This window comes from Silene latifolia, chromosome 3 (assembly GCF_048544455.1).
Source record: "Silene latifolia isolate original U9 population chromosome 3, ASM4854445v1, whole genome shotgun sequence".
Taxonomy (NCBI): domain Eukaryota; kingdom Viridiplantae; phylum Streptophyta; class Magnoliopsida; order Caryophyllales; family Caryophyllaceae; genus Silene; species Silene latifolia.
This window is the reverse complement of record NC_133528.1, coordinates 474,571-494,188: the sequence shown is the minus strand read 5'-3', so window position 1 is coordinate 494,188 and position 19,618 is coordinate 474,571. Positions and strand designations below refer to the sequence as shown.

Genomic DNA, 19,618 nt, shown 5'->3' with positions numbered 1-19,618 from the left:
GAGTTATATCACTTTCAATGTACATATGATGTTAGTTATATATCACTGCCCTCAACTAAATTCACATTACCACTTCCGTCAAGTCGAGATGGTCCCACGACTCTCATCTCGACCTTTCAGAACCGTCTATCTCCATGTACCAAAATATTTCTCAAACTAACAACACATGCAGAAGACCGATCATAGCAATGAATTCATGATTCGGAATTGTAAATCGCATCTCAGTAAATATCTCGTTACCTATCCCCTGTGCACTTACATCAGCTAATAACAGAAGTTGTTTCTTACGGATACAGCAATGTTAAAACTCAGTCGGGAGGGCTAACCGCCTTTGTTGTCCCACCTAGCTCAAGTACTAACTAAATTACATGGCGCAAACAAGAAAAAACATCGTCTAACCTGGCAAGGCATTAGGAGTTAGGACCTCTACTGTTCTGCTTCCTTCCATCCCGCCGAAATCAATGGATCTCGTTAAAACAATGGATCAGTCAGAAGTTTGTGGCAAGCACGAAGAAAAGGAAGGTCTGGATCCAACAAGAGCCTATCAGATTTGGTCCTCAGATAGTGAGAGTATGAGACGATACTGAATGACATTGATGTGAGGTAGCCGGAAGGATCATGCATGCTTGAAGAGTTTCATGCTGAGCCAATGGAAGTAAACAGCAATGACAAGGATTGGGAGCGATAGTGGCACTAAGAAGCAGTAATATCTGGAAAGAAACAACATGTGAATTTGTAATTATATATAGACTATATTTAACAAACATACTAAGGTTAGTGACTAGTTCAAATTCACAGAAACCAATTCTTACACGGTTAAAACATTAGCATTTAGCACCTATGTTACTCAGACTCGTCTAGAAGTATCCGACACGGGTGCGTGTCCAAGTGTCAGACTCGGCTAGTTTTTTGAAAAATATGCATATTTTGGTCTAAAATGAGGTGTCCAAGTGTCATACCCATGTCCGAGTGTCGAGTCTCGGACACGGGTACACAAGGAAATTAGAAGAGTCGGAGTAACATAGTTTAGCACTGACTATATCACAACCAACCATAGGAAACGCACATTTACTCAGACCAAGCAGCTATGTCGAGTAACGAGTGTTGGACTTGGGTAGGTATCTATGTACAGAACATAGGCATGTATCCAAGTGTTGTACCCGGCAAGACTCAATCTTTTAGAAACATGGGAACGGAAAAACATCTACAAAATAAAAATATATCTAATTTTTTTTAGCAAGTACTCCCTCCTATTCCGAATAAGTGCCCCATTTGGACAATGGCACGAAAATTAAGGAATATAGTTAAAATAATAAAAATTATTGTATAGGGGTAAGAATATATGAGTTAAATAATGAAAAGTATTGAATATGATGGGTTATGGGTGGGTGGGGTGGTAAATAAAGAAAAGACCTAAGGGTAGGAAAGTAAAAAATCATGTCCAAATATGGCAAATGGGACAGTTATGTGAATAGACGAAAATGGCAAATGGGACAGTTATTTAGAATAGGAGGGAGTATATTCTTTGAAAGTTAAATACAGAGAAGTTCAAGAAAAAATGCCAAACAATAACAGTAATGGAATATCCTATTAGATGCTTCAGGGATAAGGCACGGACAAACTTATAGGTGAAGAGTCGAAGTAAGATATCCCAGCAGTGTATAGAGTATACTACAAAGTAATGAAGTATAAACCCTCCAAGCCCATGGTACTTTTGGGAGACTCCTTGTGATTCTACGATACCTCGGAGAGTTTGTCAAGAGTTAATATCTATTCCTGCTTATTATTACATTCCGTAATTGCTTTGAACAAACAGGAACCTCTTTCAAGCTTCAGGTAAGGAAAAAAGTGCTAACTGAGAAGAACGCTGAGCGAGCAATGAACATCACTTGCAAAGGCAATTTCTACAATGCCATACTGTCATTGTACAAAAACCAAGAAACGCTTAACAACAAAAAAAACCAAAGATGCACTCAGTTACTTACGCGCAAGTGGTACAGGAGCTTTGAAGTCAGTTACATCAGTTAATTACTCGCAAGGGGTGTAGCTCAAAAGCAAATCCAAAAAAATAATCGCTACATCCATGCAAGGAACTTAACAGAACTACATTATACAATATTCAGGCGACGACAATAACGTTAATTCTTATTTACTGCTCAAACAAACTTTTATGTGCTTACAATGCTAGACGCTACCTATCAGTCCAAAAAACTAAAACTGTAAGCAATGATGTTCCCTACCTATCAATTTTAAAGCTTAAAAGCATCAATAAAATCATTCAGGTTCCCTAAATTTCAGAAAGGGCCTATTCTCAGCTTCTAGCAGATGAACCACAAAACAACACTGGTATTCAGCTGCAACTCTGCAAGTGTGGATACGGGCATACGGCTATATTTGATCTAAGATGAAGTGTTAAAATGTTGTCTCAGTGTTGGGATTAGGAATTTTAACATGCAACTAAAGTGAAAATTCTGAGCCGGAACCTCAGAGAGTTTGTCAAGAGTTTATATTATCTACTAAAGTGAAAATTCTGAGCCGGAACCTCTTTCTAGCTACAGAAAAGGAAAAACGCGCTAACTGTGAAGAAAGCTGAACAAGGAACATCACTTGCAAAGGCAATTTCTACAATGCCTTTACAAGAAATGCTTAGCTAAAAAAAACCTGAAGCTGCACTGAGTTAATTACGCGCAAGGGATACAGAAGCATTGAATTCAGTTGCATCATACAGTGTAGCTCTAAAGCAAATCCAAACTACTAACTTAACAGAACTACAAACAAAGTGTAACTAACACCGTAAGCAAAGCCGATCCCTACCTATCAGTTTCAAGACCTAAAAGCATCAGTGAACACATTCAGGTGTCGACTATTTTGTCGTATAAATTATATTTTCCGTCTAATAAGAGCATTCAATATCGAGTTGTGTCTAGATATAGGCGTGTCACAGCACATGACATGCAACCAAAGTGAAGCGTAAAAGTAACATAGCCTCGCACTTAATGACTAACAACACAACAAGAGCTACATTCTTAGAAATTCCGAATGTACACGGCCTTACCCTTACTCAGTATCAAATCGACGATTCCACAGTTTGGAAATTTCGATTGTAACAATACAAACAAATAAACGCTGATAATACCTAACAAAGCTTATGACAATCGATTATACAAATCAAATCAAAGAACAAATTACAATTATAAGCTAATCAAGCACAATTAAATTAAATTAAATGAATGATTAAAGTTAATATAACATGAATTAATGAAATGAATACCTGTCAGATTGTATAGCAGAGATAATGGGATTTTCTGAAGGAGGAAGAAGCTTGGAAATTATAGCAGCATAAAGGAAACCCAGAAATGATATGAACCCTAATAGTAGAAAAATTAATCCCCAAATATGCTGAGAAATTTTGGAAATTGACATTGAATTTGAGTTGAATTGGGGGGTCTTCTTAGGGTTTGTAATTTGTAATTAGAGGAAAAGTAGAATAGTGAAAGAGAGGAGAGGAGAGGAGGATGGGTATTTTAATACAACAGGGTTTAAATCGCTCGCCACGGGTACTCTCACGAAGAGATAAACGGCTGGCCAAATAATTTGCTTCCTCCCATGGACATGGATTAAATACCCGACCTTATGGTTAAGGGATGAGGTGGGCAACCATCGCACATTCGCACCAAACCCAATTGGTTAGGATGGGCATTTTATTGATGAGGGAATTATGATCGTTTTATCAGGGTGGTGTTAAAATTGTTCGAGCATTATGTTAATATAAAACTTTTTAAAAGTCGAGTTGTTAAAATAATGCTATCATTTAATGATTGATAGTGTACATTACATCTTTAGCGTTAGCATCTTCCCAAAAAATCCAATTTTCAATATTTAGCTGAATTTTCAGTTGTCAATGCAATATTATTAGATCTATATAGCTGGTTTGAGTATGACAATGCAAAATAAGCTGGCTCTTTAACTGTGTCGTGATTGATGCGTCTGTGGTTAGCGACCAATACCACGACTGAATGCCATGGTTTAACGAATTTCAGCTTGTGTTAAGTCAGGAAAGAGAGTGATGTAGAGTTTGGTCCTAAGAAAGATGATTGAGGCAGATCATTCACATAATTGAGTGTTGATATGCACAGCCAGATTAGGAGCCGAGAGTATGAGTAAACCCGATTGCTGACTGAACAGGAATCTGGTCAAGATTAACCGATCAATAAGGCCTCGTAGAAGGTCTTATGTACCTTCCACAGGTAAGACCAGTGCCTGAACTGAAGTCGAGCTGGATTTTGAGCCCGGAACTGTTTAAGCTGGCAAATCAAGTGAAAGATTGGCATCTTGTTAAGCTGACAACTTATGTGTATTCTTTTTTACTTGTAGCTGCCTCCTTTCTGCATTAAACTCGCCTTTTTAAAGTTCCGATAGTTTGATGTCAGACTATCTTCGAGTGAAATATCTTTTCCGATTGTTTTACTCTGTAATTCTTAAAATTCCCTGTTAGCCGAATGAATGTCCTTTTATTCGAACAACGAATGAAGTATCCTTGCACAAACAAAACAAAACCAATTCAACTGCAAATAAACTTAATAATTTAACTTCTGCTGACAGATTCTCAATCCAATTGTTCAAACTAAAATCAGTACACAAACTAACTCTGATACCATTTTAAACGAAACATGGTACAGTCTAAAGTACAATGTTCCTACAAAACATGGTACAGTACTACAGTCTCTATTTTCTTTTTTGTGTCTCAAATTATTTTCTTTTATCAGCAAACAAACAAAACCTTTCCCAAAATGGAACCTTAAAACAACTAACATAACCTCTACTTACTTTTCTTGTGTATACAATCCGATTTAGTCGTGATTCGAGCCTAATAGCACCTCTACTTATATTATAACAGAAGCTTCCTGTCAATCATCAATTGCAGATTCCAATTCTCTGAACAATTGACTGCCAAAACTCTGTTCCCCAAAATGGAACCTTAAATAACCGTCTCGCTTGAGACAGATATAACCGTCTGAAGAGAGACCAACTCGACTGTACCTACTTATATTACAACAGAAGCTTCCTGTCAATCATCAACTGCAAATTTCATCCATGTCAATACTCTAAACAGTTGACTTTCAACTTCATAAACCAAAAACTTTGTTCCTCAAAAATGGAACCATAAAATACCCGTCTTGCATATGACCGTCTAAAGAGAGACCGACTCGACTGTACGTACCTACTTATATTATAACATATAAGCTTCCTGTCAATCATCAATTGACATTCAAGTTCATACAACCCAAAACTTTGTTCCCCAAAAATGAAACCTTAAAATACCCGTCAAGCTTAAGACAGATATGACCGTCTTATAAAAGAACCTTCCTGTTAAACAATTGACTTCCAAGAAAATATAAACACATAATAATAATAATAATAATAATAATAATAATAATAATAATAATAATACCAAAATAAGTAGTTCTAGATTCCAACCACAATTTATTCCTGCTAAACCACAAATAACGAGAACGAGAACGATAACAATAATAATGTAGCATATTAAGTGTAGTAGTGGTGAATTAACTAATAAACAGCGGTCTTGAAGAATTTCTTTTTGCCACCCCTACCAGTTTGCTTAGCACCAATCTGACCAACCTTTTGACCGGGAACAGCATGCCTACTAATGGTGGTACTGTGACCGGGATGTTGGTGGTTACCACCACCATGAGGATGGTCAACAGGGTTCATGGCCACACCGCGAACCTTAGGCCAACAGTTCCTCTTAACTCTAAACTTGTGGTATGCTCTTCCTGCCTTTAGTAGCGGCTTCTCTGTTCTCCCTCCTCCGGCTATCTGTCCTATCATTGCTCGACACCCGCTTGATATCACCTTCTTTGCTCCTGATGGTAGCTTTATCCTTCACGTACATAAAGACATAGTATTAATTTCATGTAAGACCGTGTTAATTCAGTGGCGGAGCCAGGATTTGAACTTAGGGGGGCGAAAAATTTAGGGGGGCGAACGCCTAATTTCATAAGGCACATTCGAAAAAAATTCGGAAATTTAACTAAAAATTTCGAAAATTTCATCCGCCAGGGGGGCGACCGCCTCTGCTAGCCCCCCCAGCTCCACCACTGCGTGTTATGATAATAATTATTATACTATTGTGAAACAAACCCGTATTAAAATTAGTTAATCCCTCCTTTTCATAGACACTAATATAACAAAAATTACAACCAAATCGAAACATGGTTCAAACCCTAAAAATAATAAATATTTATCGGTTTGAAAAAACCATTTCAGAAAAAATTCAATTTTCTCCTAATCTTGATAATTAAGTTTCATAACCGATATTCTAGATTGTAATCTAAAGTGGGCAAAAAAGTTTCAATCAACAAACCGATCGCAATACTTAACATATTGTTTATTCCTACGTACTCCGTAATTGGTTTCTTTGAACAAAGAAAAAGCCGTCATATTTCGTATAACACAAAACCTCAATAAGATTGTTGTAATAAAATGAACACAACTATAATATAGTTCAGATGTTCTATTGAATTATTTACGTTTTCCAAAATATGTAAAAAGAATTTTAAAAAACGTAAATAGTTCAACTGAAACGAGGAGGAAGTGTATATATATATATTATGGTAAATGGTTTTACACAAAACTAATGGTTAGTTCATATATAAATACCCTATATACTTGAAAAATATTGAATATAAAGCAGAATCATACGTACCTAGTAGTAGCATTATCAGGATTATGACCAATAATAACAGCATAGTCACCAGAAGCCCTAGCCAAGACACCTCGGTCACCAATACGACTCTCAACATTACAAATCACGGTACCTTCAGGGGCCTGTCCGACGGGCAACACATTCCCAACAGACAATTTTGCATTCTTACCACAATAAAGATACTGACCCGTATACATACCTTCAGCAGCCACAAAAAGTTCCTTTTGGAGCTTGTACCTAATCGGATCACGAAACGTGATACGAGCAAGTGGGGCTCCCCTCCCGGGATCGTGAATGATATCAGTCACCACTCCTTTTAGGTAGCCTTTCCTTTCGCCCAAATCCAATGTTCGGAACTTGGCAGGACCCTTTCTGTGGTGCGTGTGGGACTTGAATACGGAGCCAGCTCCCTTACGTTGAGCCCTGATAACGCGTCCCATGAGTTTGGTTGATAAAAGGAGGTGTGGTCGTGTTTTTTTTTTTTGTGTAATGTAGAGGAGAAGGGTAGGGTTGTTTGGGATTTTATATATATACGGAATACGTTGTTTATTTATGTATTAAAGAGGAGGATGATTAGGGTTTAGGGCTTTGTGGCTACCGTGGAGATCAAGTATTTGCAGGGCCGGCTCAATAATTATCGCCGGCCCAAACATAATCTGTTGTTTGTTTAGTATAATAAAGTACTAACGCGTATTCAAAGCAAATGATCCCCTGGTGTCTCAATGGCATCTGTGCGTATCATATTTATTGCAGAGACGCGAGTTCGATCCTTCATTTTAACATATTTTATATTTTGATAAAATCTCTTATTTACTTTCCTATTTTGATATAATTACATTCCTTATTTAAAATTTGTCTCTAAGATTTTCGTGATAAAAAATCCGTTCTTTGTATGCTGAATGGTACCTAAAAGATATGCTAATAAAAAATTTATAAACAATTTCATTAATTTTGTTTAAAAATATACACATTTCAATTACATTACTCAATTTTTTTGATTAGTTTTATAGTTAATTTTTTTTTTCTAAAAATAAAAACTCTATAAATACCGCGCATCCATTGCGCGGGATCTAAACTAGTTCACTATTTAAAAGTCGAAATATTGGGACTGGATTATATTCAGTCGATACTAGGCTGATGTTTTGTTAATGCAGCGGTATGTGGCTGACCTGTAGTGGTTACAGTTACAGACTTACAGCGATAGGAAGTAGTATTAGATCTATATAGCTGATTTGAGTATATATGCCAATGCAAGCAAACCAAGCTAGCAATTTTACGCGTGTCATAATTGATGCGTCTGTGGTTAGCGACCAATACCACGACTGAATGATATAGAGTTTGGTTCTAAGAAAGATGATTGAGGCAGATAATTCGCATAAGTGAGTGTTGATATGCAGTTATGCACAGCCAGATTAGGAACCGAGAGTATCAGTAAACCCGATTGCTGACTGAACCCGATTAGGAGCCGAGAGTATCAGTACTTGGAGAGTTGGCCAGCTAAAGAAACTTCATTTGAATATGGATCGTTGTACTGGCTTGGCGAGAGTAATAAAATACGGAGTACTTGTTCACTGTTTGTCTGAACTCTGAGCGCTTAAGAGAAGTCTAATGCAGATGAACAATACCACAATGCATGATCATACAGTCAGTAAATGTTAATTGTGCTTTCTGCAATTACCCATTTCGAGGAGGACGACCAGAGGTGGTTTCTACTTCGATATACTGATCTTGAGCTTTCAGATGCTAAAGAGTGTTCAACTTCGACTACAATCACTACACTCGTAAAATTCCCTGTTAGCCGAATGCCCTTTGAATTTCGAACATCCATTACAATTTAACAAATGGAAGTATCCTTGCACAAACAAAACCAATTCAACTGCAAATAAACTTCAAAACAACATTTTAAACATGGTACAGTTTACAGTACAATATAATGGTCCTACAACAACATGGTACAGTCTTTATTTTCTTTTTTTTTGTCTCAAATTATTTTTTTTTATCAGCAAACAAACAAAACCTTTCCCAAAATGGAACCTTAAAACAACTAACATAACCTCTACATACTTTTCTTGTGTATACAATCCGATTTAGTCCGGATTCAAGCCGAGTAGGACTTTCACTTATATATTACTAACAGAAGCTTCCTGCCAATCATCAATTGCAGATTCAATCCATGAATGTTGCTATTTCCATCACCCAATTCTCTGAACAATTGAATGCCAAAACTTTGTTCCCCAAAAATGGAACCTTAAAATACCTTTCTAGCTTAAGACAGATATGACCATCTGAAGAGAAACCGACCCGACTGTACCTACTTTTATTATAACAGAACTACAGAAGCTTCCTGTCAATCATCAACTGCAAATTTCATCCATGTCAATACTCTAAACAATTGACTTTCAAGTTCATACAACCCAAAACTGTGTTCCCAAAGATGGAACCTTAAAATATCCGGATATGACCGTCTGAAGAGAGACAGACTCGAGTGTACCTACTTATATTATAACTTAAAGCTTCCTCTCAATCATCAATTGCAGATTCCATCACCCAATTCTCTAACAATTGACATTCAAGTTCATACAACCCAAAACTTTGTTCCCCAAAAATGAAACCTTAAAATACCCGTCAAGCTTAAGACAGATATGACCGTCTTATAACAGAACCTTCCTGTCAATCATCAACTGCAAATTCCATCCATGAATGTTATCAATCCCATCACCCAATTCCTTAAACAATTGACTTCCAAGTTCATACAACCCAAAACTTTCTTCCCCAATTTTCATCAAAATTTCACCATCATTTTCACAATCATTAACCTTATCACTCAAATAACCTAAAATCCTAACATCATGATGAAGAACACCCATAAGATCAATTTTATATTTCATTTCCCAATAATTTGAAAAACCCTCTTCTTCTTTCATCATCATCCAAACATTCATACTTGAATCCCATGGTAATCTATCAGTTAAACACAATTTACCCTTAATTTCAACTAAATCTAAGCATTCAACTGATCTATTTGAGTAACTTCTAGGAAAACAAACAATCCCAAAAATCTCAATTTCTAAATTAAAAGACATAATTTTTATACAATCTGGATTAAACTTTTTTTCCCCAATTAACCAATAAAATTTCCCATCAACAAAAGCATAATCTTTCCTACCCAATACATTAAATGGACATTTCCCAAGAAATTTCCAATCATTTTCAAAAACTAATCCAAGATGTGAACTTGGGTAACTAATAATCTCACACATTACTTCCTTAGCAAGACAATAATGAAAATTATCAAACTTTTCAATAGTATAGAAATGAATTAGTCTGAATTCGTTTCGAAACGACGAAAACCCGAAAGCCCAACTGAAAGTTGAGCTGAAATGTGATGAATTTGGAAGGTTTGAGTATCTTTTGATAATTGGGTCATAGAGTAAAGCTTGCGATTCTGAGATTAAACAAAGAATGCCATTGCAAGAAAGGATTGAAGTTAATTTTTGTGGGAAATTTGTGGAAAATTGATGAGTTTGAGTGCCATCAATGTAGTAAGAAGATAATTGGGTAGTTGGGTTTTCATTGTTTTGTTGTTTAAACAACAAAATTGGACTAATTTTGTGAATTTGATGATAAAATTGTTTAAATTCTGAGGATAAATCAAGAAGAAATTGCCATTTTTTACAAACAATTCGTAATTTGTAAAGGGGTTTTAATGGAATTCTTGAAAATATGTCAAAGATTATATCTTTTGGTAGATTATTGAATTCCATTGAAGAGAAAGAAGATGAAGAAATGAAAGGATTGAATTTTTGGTTTTGGATTTTAATGGGGTTTTTGTTATGTTTTTTGTCTTTGTTTGAAAGTGAAGGGACAAGATTTGTTTATTGAGTTAATTTAGGGAGGGTGATGTCATTAAATGTGCTAGATCCAAATGTGTTGACACTTGGGGACATTCACAATGGATAGGGGATAATGGGACAATATAAACTTTGCAAATAATTATATTATAATTATAATTATTTATGTAATATTAAAATTGGCTAATAATATATTCTGTAATATTATCCGCTATTATAAATCGACTTATGTCGTTTGCCAAAGAAGGCCTAACACAAAATATTTGATATATAAGATAGAGTTGCTAGATGCGAGTATTTGTGTAAAACAGGATTTTAATCGATTTTAAGAGTATTTTTTTTTAAAACTAATATTGTGATCTGGATTATACAATATCAGTATAAATATATAAACTATGCAACTAATAATTGTGGAAAACTGGATTTTAATTGCTTTTTAAAACTGTAATTCTTTTTAAACCAATATGTTTGGTGTAAAACCGCTTTATAAGAAACTTAAAAAAAATTATATGTGATTGTTGTATTTTTAATTTTGTATAATAAATTACGTTATGTTATAGTGTACAACATCTCACGATAAATAGAAAGTTTCCTTAGGAAGATATTGAGTGATAAGTCATTACTTGACTTGAGAAAGATAACAAAGAAAGTCACACAAATTGTAACTTATCTTGTTTAGATACCTTTGGATCATTGACTATTCATTGAGAGTGATAGAAAGCATAAAATGAATGGATTGATTAACTCTTGATTACATTTACACGTAATGTAAAGCATTACATTATTATAAGGTGTGTCTTATTGCATATTTTAAGCATGAAGTTTTGGGCCAAAAAGCTTTTGTTCTTCCTTGGAAGGTAATGTTTCTTTTTCTTTCCTTGAAGCATGAATATATATACATGATTTCTTGTTTTGAGAAATTTAAGTACATTGATAAATGTGTGATTATAGTTAATGATCAATATTCGGGTTTACACAATATTTTGGATAGCGTATAATATCACGCCACCAAGAATAAGTAATGGTATTGATTACATAGTCGATCTTGGCATGTTTTGTAGTACAACAACAACAACAACAACATCAGAACCTCAATCCCAAAATATTTTGTAGTAAAATGAAAAAAAAAATATGTTATCGACGAAGTAATTTGTAATATCCTTCGAGATATTGTACATCACATTAAGATGATGAATCTTTGAAAATCTTTCTTATTCATTCAATGTAAGTTTCTAAATAAGCAAGGACCTTACAAGAATGAAAAATTATTCCTTCTGTCTCAATTATAAAAAGTAAAGAAATGATTGGGACCGAGAAAGTACTGTTTTGGCAAAAAAAAAAAAAAATGTTAAACAGTTTTACAAGCATTTGATTCAAGTATTATAGGCTCCTAAATTCATGTTGTCCTGCATGAGCATGAAAAAGAACAAGGCTTGTTTAAACCTTTCAGAACCTCTGTAGTCTGTACATGTCAACGTCCATATATAAATCAAGTCTCGGACGGCGGCTTCCAATCGGATGCATTTCCTTGGACCTTGGTACATTTCAAGCTGTTCTGTTATTCTTTTGGTATAAAGGGAGCTTCAATTGCATTTTGTATGCTAACTGGTTCAAAACAATGTCATGAGTACCACCACCATCAAATCGTCAATATCTTTAACGAGTAAGCTAACTGACATCTGCAGGTTTTTCCCTACTCTAACAATAATTGTTAGCATGTAAAAAATGGTGTTAAAAGAGGAAAAAAAGGCGCTAAAGATTTGCTATTCTTTGGCTTTGGAACCGAATAAAATCTAAAAACTAGAATCAGAGACTGATTGCACTTTTGTACAATGGAGCAACAATCCGATTCTATTCTCAACACAATTATCATTATACGTCATTCCGAAACAAACCTTATATGTTTTCCATCAATGAGGCAAGACTGCAAGACTATGTAACCAATCCACTTACGCCACGTCTTAGGCGAGAGCCTTGAGTTAACCGGTCATGTTGTATTTGATTGCAACTACATTTAAATTTCGACCATTTACTGTTCATTTTTTTTTTTGTAAGCTGAAATCCAAAGCACTTTGTATTTGACAGTTTATTTTACTGCACAGAACTACTTCAGTAAGAGGTAGCAGCTCACTTTCTACATCTTCCATCATATACAACATGATCGGCCGATCCTTTTCACCACTTCTGTTTAGACTTATTCCTTAATCTCAGGTTCTCCAAGACTGTCTTTACTCCAAACAAAGCTATTCAATACGACAAAAATCTCTTGAAGTTGTTAAGGTCAACAAATCAACAATCCATTTCAACAATCCGTTATCAATTGGCTCGTTTGGGTTGGTGTAATATATATTGGTTGTTCGAGATGTTTGATGGTTTAACTGCTATTTGCTTCTTCTCTTACAACTACTTTGCTCTATCCTCGCTCATTTGAAGGCGTTGAACTTAAACCAGACAAAACTGACCCAAGCCAAACCCAAAAGAACTAAGAGTATATGACACATTGACTTGCACAAAAAACAGCACACAATAATAATGATAGTAATACTATGCCTAATAATAACAAAGTAAACCCGAAGATAATAAGGGGACATGGGAGATACACAACAATAACTTCTATAATCAATCAGTAGATAGAATAGAAGAGATTGACTGACCTGAGCACAAGTTCCATCAGTTGACACTGTGTATGTACATTGCAGGCATAAGCTTCAGATGAACACAGATATACCAATCTCTAATGTCAGTTAAAGCTCTAGCTGGTAAAATCATTGCGCGGTTGTACTCAATACTTGTGTTTTGAATCTCGTCATACTTGAAAACCGCTTTTGTGGCTCCCTTCACACACAATTTTAAAAGAGGAACAAAATAGCAAAGTACTGGAAAGAATATAGTAGCTTATTAAAATGACATATTCATAATCGGAAGAACTATGATGCAACCAAAAATTAATCTCAGTTAACAGAAAAGAAATGAACAAATATGAAGTCACTCAACAGTAAGTATAAGACGACTGTATTGATTTGAAAAGAGGATAAGCTAAAGCCATTTGAGTTCATGATGAATGTATTGAAGTACTGATTCTTCCTAGTATGTTGCCCTCCTCTGTAACAGAAGGGAGCGACTGAAATAATCGTTTTCCTATAAACAAAAATGCAGGCATCCAAGGGTTCAAGAATCGTCTAAATAGAAACAGAACATCTCAAAGAAACCATTTCATTGTTTGTTTTCATCTACAACGCCATTCTCAACTAGATTGTCAGATCCATGATAAGGAGCTTCATTCATGGGCATCGGAATAGGACGGCATTCAAAGTCAGCAGGGTAACATTCAAATTCAGGACCAAAGTTAAACTTGACCACACAATTTGGTTGATTAGGAAGGGTATACATTGATGCTGCAGGATAGTAGCACCCACCGAGAAGATCCTTGAATGCTACTCCTTGACAAATTCCGTTTTTGAAGAAAGATATTTCACTTCCTGCACCAGTAAAATAGATACAATCAATACAAAAACCAACCTCAATATGCAATTGAAACCCAAAAAGAGTATATCTCAGCTGCCTTTTTATTCAAAGAATAACTACGGCCGCTACCCAGTTAAAAGGGTAGTATTTACGCAGCCTAACCATTGTGTCGGAAACACAAAGAGGCTGTTTTTAGGAACGACCATTGGTGAAAATTAAGGGTGTGTTTGGATTGAGAGATTTGGAGGGAAAAGAAAGGGAGGGAGAGTAGGGGATTTAAAATCCCTTGTTTGGATAGCAAATAAAGGTGGAGAGAAATGGAGGGGGAGGGATTTGGAGGGATCCATTTTCTCTCCTCCAAGGCAAATCAAAATCTCTCCACAATAGGCAAGATTTAGAGGGAAATTGTATCCAAACACCTACTCCCCATCCCCCCCCCCCCCCTTTCCCTTCCCTCCATCTCCCTTACCTCCCTTTCCCTCCACTTTTGCTATCCAAACACACCCTAAGTCAAAAAGTGCATCATCTATAGATTGTCACTTCACAATATATGAAGCACTAGTGACTAGTGAGTCATTCTGCAATACTTCATCGTATAGTTACAAAGCCAAAGAGATCATTGTTCTGAATTCCTACAACAGTAACAAAAAGCCATAACACAAACAAACAATGCACAAAATCCACAAACAAATTCAAGGGGGCAAAAAAAAACACAACAAAAGAAATCAAAAAACCGAAACCAAACGCACCAGGAACACACTTGAGAGGTTCCTCCTTATAATCACCAGCACAAACATACTTCTGTCCCTTATAAACCACCAAAGGCGGTCCCTTAGGCGCAAACTTACTCCCCTCCGGTAAACTAATATAAAACCCGATAACATCCCCTTCTTTATACCCTTCTTCACCATACTTCTCCCTCAATGCCTTATGCACCTTACTCCCATCAACATCCCTATACCCATAACTACACCCATCATACCCCACGGGCGCTTGCAAGTCGCCTTTCTCAGTCGCCCACCCGAGTCTAGTATGACCCGTTTCTCCCAAATGTACTACCTTTATCTCGAAAAACCACGCTCCTTCATTCACCCCTCGTATCGCCCTCACCATCCTATACCCCTTACAGCTCCCAGCACTCAATCTGTCCTCACTCAATTCGACTTTTTCCGCCTTGTTCAGCTTCGAAAGACAGATTTTTGCACCCGGGAAATCCTCGTTTTTCTCAGCTAATCTCGGGAATGGCGTAAGCAGTACCTTTCCCTCCATTGTTAACGGAGTTTGATGGCTCCCATTGTTGAAATTGTTGTATTTATTGTTACTCCCATTAAAATTCTTCGCCCTTTTCTTCCATTTTCTAGACGTCGGCTTCGTCCATACACTAGTGTATCGACTCTTCTTCTTCGACGACTTCTTAACCCCAGTAGACGATGGTGTGACGGATTTTTCCTCAATCAAATCCGGGCTATACGACGTCGTTTTTCCATCCTCTTCTGATTTCTTCATATCTTCAGAGATTGAATCAGTTGAAACATCCTCCGAAACTAAAACTTCCACGTTTTTCGCAATCTCCGAACCTAAACTATCCGCTTTCAGATCAATTTCAGGTTCGGGAATTGAAACCAATGCTGCCGAATCTACTGACATTGGGTCGGATTCATTTTTTGGTAGATTAGGGTTTGAGGTAGGGATTGAAATCAGGTTAGGTGATACGGGTTGGTGTGCGTCGTCGTCGTCATGGTACGCGTCTTGGAGAGTTTCCATTGAATTGGAATATGGAATTTGGAATTTGAAATTGGGAATGAGATTTGATTTGTGTGAATAATTGGGAGGGCAAATTGATGAATTACTTGAGGATTTAATTGGATTATTGGATGAAATTAGGGTTTGTATTGAATTCAATTGGGAATTGGGAATTTGGAGGGAAAGACGGAGAGAGTGGGAAATACAAACATAAAAGAAGCGGAAGAGGATGTCGTATTTCTCATTGGGTTTTCTTCCTATTTTTATACTTTTTGAGTCAGATTTTTTTGGATTGAAACTCTCTAATTCGAATTAAAATAGACTATGAACAATTTATGGAAAGTGAAATAAAATTTATAGTATTTTATCGGAAGTGAATTAAAATTAAGTTCGAAATTAAGGTCAAAATAACTGGGTAAGGTTATTTGACCGGTCAAAATAATCAAAAGTTAACACTTGCTAGTTTTTGTAATTTGACTGGTTAAACCAAATCTTAATACTATTGTAACATCCGGAATATAAACTATTTTAAGCAGGTTTTAACTACTAGACTTGAACCCTGAGTCTTTGAGAGTTTCGCCCGGGATTTTAACGAAAAACAACCCGATTAACCTCACCGGGCAAGACAAACACGATACCTAAAATTTATATGTATTACAACATCCTAATGCATACAGAAACCCACATTAATCCGACTTGGCTCGAATTTTGCTAAACCCTAATTTATCCAACCCGGAAAATGTCCCCGTTAGAAACAACTACTCCTCAGTCATTTGTTTACCTTTGGGCTTGATACAATTATTAAGGAAATGGAAGAAGACAGTTGTGGTTGATGTTATTGAATGAAGTGGATCATTATGCAGTAAGTGGATTATACATTTGATGTAGTACATACATCAGATGTATAGTGTTTTTGAGCATTAAGATAATTTTTTTGAGTTTTATTATAAAGTTTTTGAATTTATTTACTTAAACATTAATCTCAAAAAGTTATATTCATATAACTAAAATGTAATTTATACTCTATAGAACTAAAACAAAAAATACACAAAAACTCATTAAGTGAGCGTGAGGTAGTATATCTACGTACAATCATTTTTCTCATCGTTATGGGTATGGTGATCAAATCACTCATAAAAAAACTCCAATATAGAAATGCAAACAAATGAACATGACACCCAAAATGAAAAAAAAAAAAGGTAAATAAATGACTAAGATGGAGGCATTAACTTTTAAAGTCAAATCAACTAATAAAATCTCTATAATCATTGACTTGATAGTAGACCATCCTAAAATAACCCAACTCAAATGACCAGAAACAACATACATGACTTACACACTAAATGACCGTTAATAACACACTCGAACCGACCTTGTTTGAACCCGACCCGATTAAATAGTAGACCTACTTAAGTGTACTCAAGTACCCATAAGTGTCAAGTCAACTAATAAGATCCTCAATCAAACCCGCCAAATTGTGGCAGGAAAAACTTCAAACTATTTGTGAAGCTTCAGAGTAAACCTCCATTTCCCATCTCTACCTCCACAACAACCCTAATTTTCATCCCCAATTTCATTCTTCAAGAGGTAATTAATTCCAATTTTATATTGGTTTTATATTTATTTTTTATCACTTTAGTGGTTTAATTTGGTTACTTATGGGGATAATTAATTAATTAATTATGATCAAAATAGTCGTTTTTATGCGGGTTCTTGCTAATTTTCGATTATTGTGTAAGACGGTTTTGCACAAGTAATTGTGTTGTTCAATTAGTGAAGTGTAAGGCGGTTATACACAAAATTGTGTAAAGTTGTACACAAAATTGTGTAAAACGGATATAAGTTGCACAAAAATCATGATCCATATTAGAGTAAAAGTAATTATAAAAATTCAAAAGTACCGGTTTTATAATGTAGGGAGTACTTCCGCCTTACACAAGTATCCATGATCATGATTACTATGGATTAGGCCATTACTAACCTGAAACTTTGTAAGTCTGGTAAATATTCAGGCTTTATTTGTCTTAATCATTTGTTTATTTATTTTTTAATTAATTACGAGGGGTATTTTAATCAGGGGAACAAATAATTGAGATAACGGAGATGTTTTTGTAGGAGTACTAAACCTGATTACAAATTCTCATTTGTGACGACACTATTCCGTCACAAGCTTGTGACCTCTCACAAGGAGTAAGTGGGAGGACAAGTGGGAGAGGGGCTGTGAGAGGTCACAAGCTTAAGGTCCTTGTTTAGCATTAAGAAATTTTCTCATCATAAGCAATTGTTACATCTGTGTCTAACAGTCCTGTTTAATTCAGAGTGTTTAAGGTTGTGTCTTCACTTTTTAAGTTCCATTTCATTTTGAGTATCATACGCTGCAAGCTTTTTACTTGGTTAGTTATGATGGAGTTACTTGCTTGAGATTGCTTAAGCTTTTACTTGCTTAACTATCACGGAGTTACTGGCTTGAGGTACTAGTAGTTTCTAGTACCTCAGTAAACGTAGGACTATTAATTTGGCACAGTGCACAAAGTAGCATTACGCAGATAATCCTGAAAAATTAGAGTACTAGCGTGCTTTTGATGGAGCTTAGGAGTGGCTTAAGTTCTTCGGTGCTAATTTTTTTGATAAGGATTGTTTTGATGCTGCCGTGAAGAGCCGTGCCAGTGTTTTCCGCACAGTATATCCCTCCCATGATGCTGCTACAGATTCACAGGTTAATCAATGTTACTTCTTTTCTTTCAGGTCATTTTCCGAAGGTTTACGTTTCTAGGGCTTTTTCCACACAGCATCTCCTTTCCATCATGCTGATGCAGTCCCACAGATTAATCTGTGTAGTTCCTTTTCTTTTCTTGTTTCTTTTGCGTCTTTTTTTCAGGAAGGTTGGTGTTTAAAGAGCTTTTTTCCTAACTTATGGTGATGTAGTTCAACTTTATCTGGAAGCATAATTCTGTATAAAGCTATGTGAAGAGATGCCCATTGTATCAGTTCAAAAGGCGGTAAAAAGCATAGAGCAGCTATCAAGTCCTTTTCTGACCCTCCGAGTTATTTCAGGTGTGCGGATGACAAGCGTTGTGTGCCAAGGAGACAATATTCCGCTGATATAACTTTCAAGGAGACTACAGGAAGCTTGAAGGAGAAAGGATTTGCCAGCTTGTGAGTCTCGATCTTAAATGCATGGTCTGAACGAACCAATATATGTTACTGTGTTCCCATCATTTAACCGATCTTTAAAGCTTTGCTTCCACCTTTAAGTAACCTGTTCATTTTGACAAATTTACATCATTATCAAAGTAGTTTTGATGGCCTATTAATGTTCAAAGCATGGTGTTTGGTGTATCACTTAACCGAAAAAAGAATAAAAAACAAGAAAATCATGGTCTACTGTATTTTGGACCACACTTGATTGTTGATAGAGAAAGAAGTTGATTATGTTAGTTGAAGCTCTGTAAAACTAATTTTCCTGTGAAAAAACGGATGAATAATGTTATCTAATTTCATATGAACCCAGGTCATGACTACCACCGCTCATAACTTTACCAACTAGGCTAGTTGACACTTGACACATGCTTCTGCTAATTTATTTGATATTTATATAATTAAAATGAATTTTGAGAGGAGAAGGGTGAAGAAGCTATACAACGAATGTTAACCCTCTCCCCTTTCAAGTCATTTCAATACGTTTGTTCGAATTATACGAGAGGAATTTTGAACAAACGTACGGAAATGACTAATGAAGGAGTAACAATGCTCTTACAGAGTACTTTATGCCAGTCTTGTGATCAGAAGTTAACATCAAAGCTTTAATTACAACCAACTTGTTGAGTTGTAA

The 19,618-nt window shown here is 35.8% G+C and overlaps 3 protein-coding genes and 2 long non-coding RNA genes across 5 annotated transcripts; 1 reads left to right on the top strand and 4 right to left on the bottom strand.

The window, feature by feature from the left end:
* Window positions 1–200: 200 nt before the first annotated feature.
* Window positions 201–3,721, bottom strand: LOC141646598 (uncharacterized). The gene is made up of 2 exons (XR_012545584.1): window positions 3,272–3,721; window positions 201–710 (listed from the first exon to the last, which is right to left on the bottom strand). It is a non-coding gene; the product is annotated as an uncharacterized LOC141646598 (long non-coding RNA).
* A 1,740-nt stretch (window positions 3,722–5,461) lies between these two features.
* LOC141646597 (large ribosomal subunit protein uL2-like) lies at window positions 5,462–7,234 on the bottom strand. Its single transcript, XM_074454471.1, has 2 exons — window positions 6,728–7,234; window positions 5,462–5,902 (listed from the first exon to the last, which is right to left on the bottom strand). Exons 1-2 carry the CDS (start codon window positions 7,165–7,167, stop codon window positions 5,569–5,571), a joined length of 774 nt encoding a protein of 257 aa, XP_074310572.1. The 5' UTR covers window positions 7,168–7,234; the 3' UTR covers window positions 5,462–5,568.
* Window positions 7,235–8,598: 1,364 nt separating this feature from the next.
* On the bottom strand, window positions 8,599–10,637 carry LOC141645804 (F-box protein At3g07870-like). The gene has a single exon (XM_074453996.1). The coding sequence runs from the start codon at window positions 10,489–10,491 to the stop codon at window positions 9,379–9,381; it is 1,113 nt and encodes a 370-aa protein (XP_074310097.1). The 5' UTR covers window positions 10,492–10,637; the 3' UTR covers window positions 8,599–9,378.
* Window positions 10,638–13,567: 2,930 nt separating this feature from the next.
* Window positions 13,568–16,112, bottom strand: LOC141646591 (protein TRAUCO). The gene is made up of 2 exons (XM_074454463.1): window positions 14,793–16,112; window positions 13,568–14,057 (listed from the first exon to the last, which is right to left on the bottom strand). The coding sequence occupies exons 1-2, from the start codon at window positions 15,805–15,807 to the stop codon at window positions 13,792–13,794; spliced, it is 1,281 nt and encodes a 426-aa protein (XP_074310564.1). The 5' UTR covers window positions 15,808–16,112; the 3' UTR covers window positions 13,568–13,791.
* A 1,153-nt stretch (window positions 16,113–17,265) lies between these two features.
* On the top strand, window positions 17,266–18,942 carry LOC141646589 (uncharacterized). Its single transcript, XR_012545582.1, has 3 exons — window positions 17,266–17,373; window positions 18,532–18,668; window positions 18,841–18,942. It is a non-coding gene; the product is annotated as an uncharacterized LOC141646589 (long non-coding RNA).
* Window positions 18,943–19,618: the final 676 nt, after the last annotated feature.

Bases quoted from the DNA above. Each gene is read 5' to 3' on its own strand.
- LOC141646597 (XM_074454471.1), bottom strand. From the start codon at position 7,167: ATGGGACGCGTTATCAGGGCTCAACGTAAGGGAGCTGGCTCCGTATTC. The intron at 5,903-6,727 runs GTACGTATGATT...ATGTACGTGAAG, and splicing joins CCTGATAATGCTACTACTAG to GATAAAGCTACCATCAGGAG.
- LOC141645804 (XM_074453996.1), bottom strand. From the start codon at position 10,491: ATGGAATTCAATAATCTACCAAAAGATATAATCTTTGACATATTTTCA.
- LOC141646591 (XM_074454463.1), bottom strand. From the start codon at position 15,807: ATGGAAACTCTCCAAGACGCGTACCATGACGACGACGACGCACACCAA. The intron at 14,058-14,792 runs GTGCGTTTGGTT...TTACTGGTGCAG, and splicing joins ACCTCTCAAGTGTGTTCCTG to GAAGTGAAATATCTTTCTTC.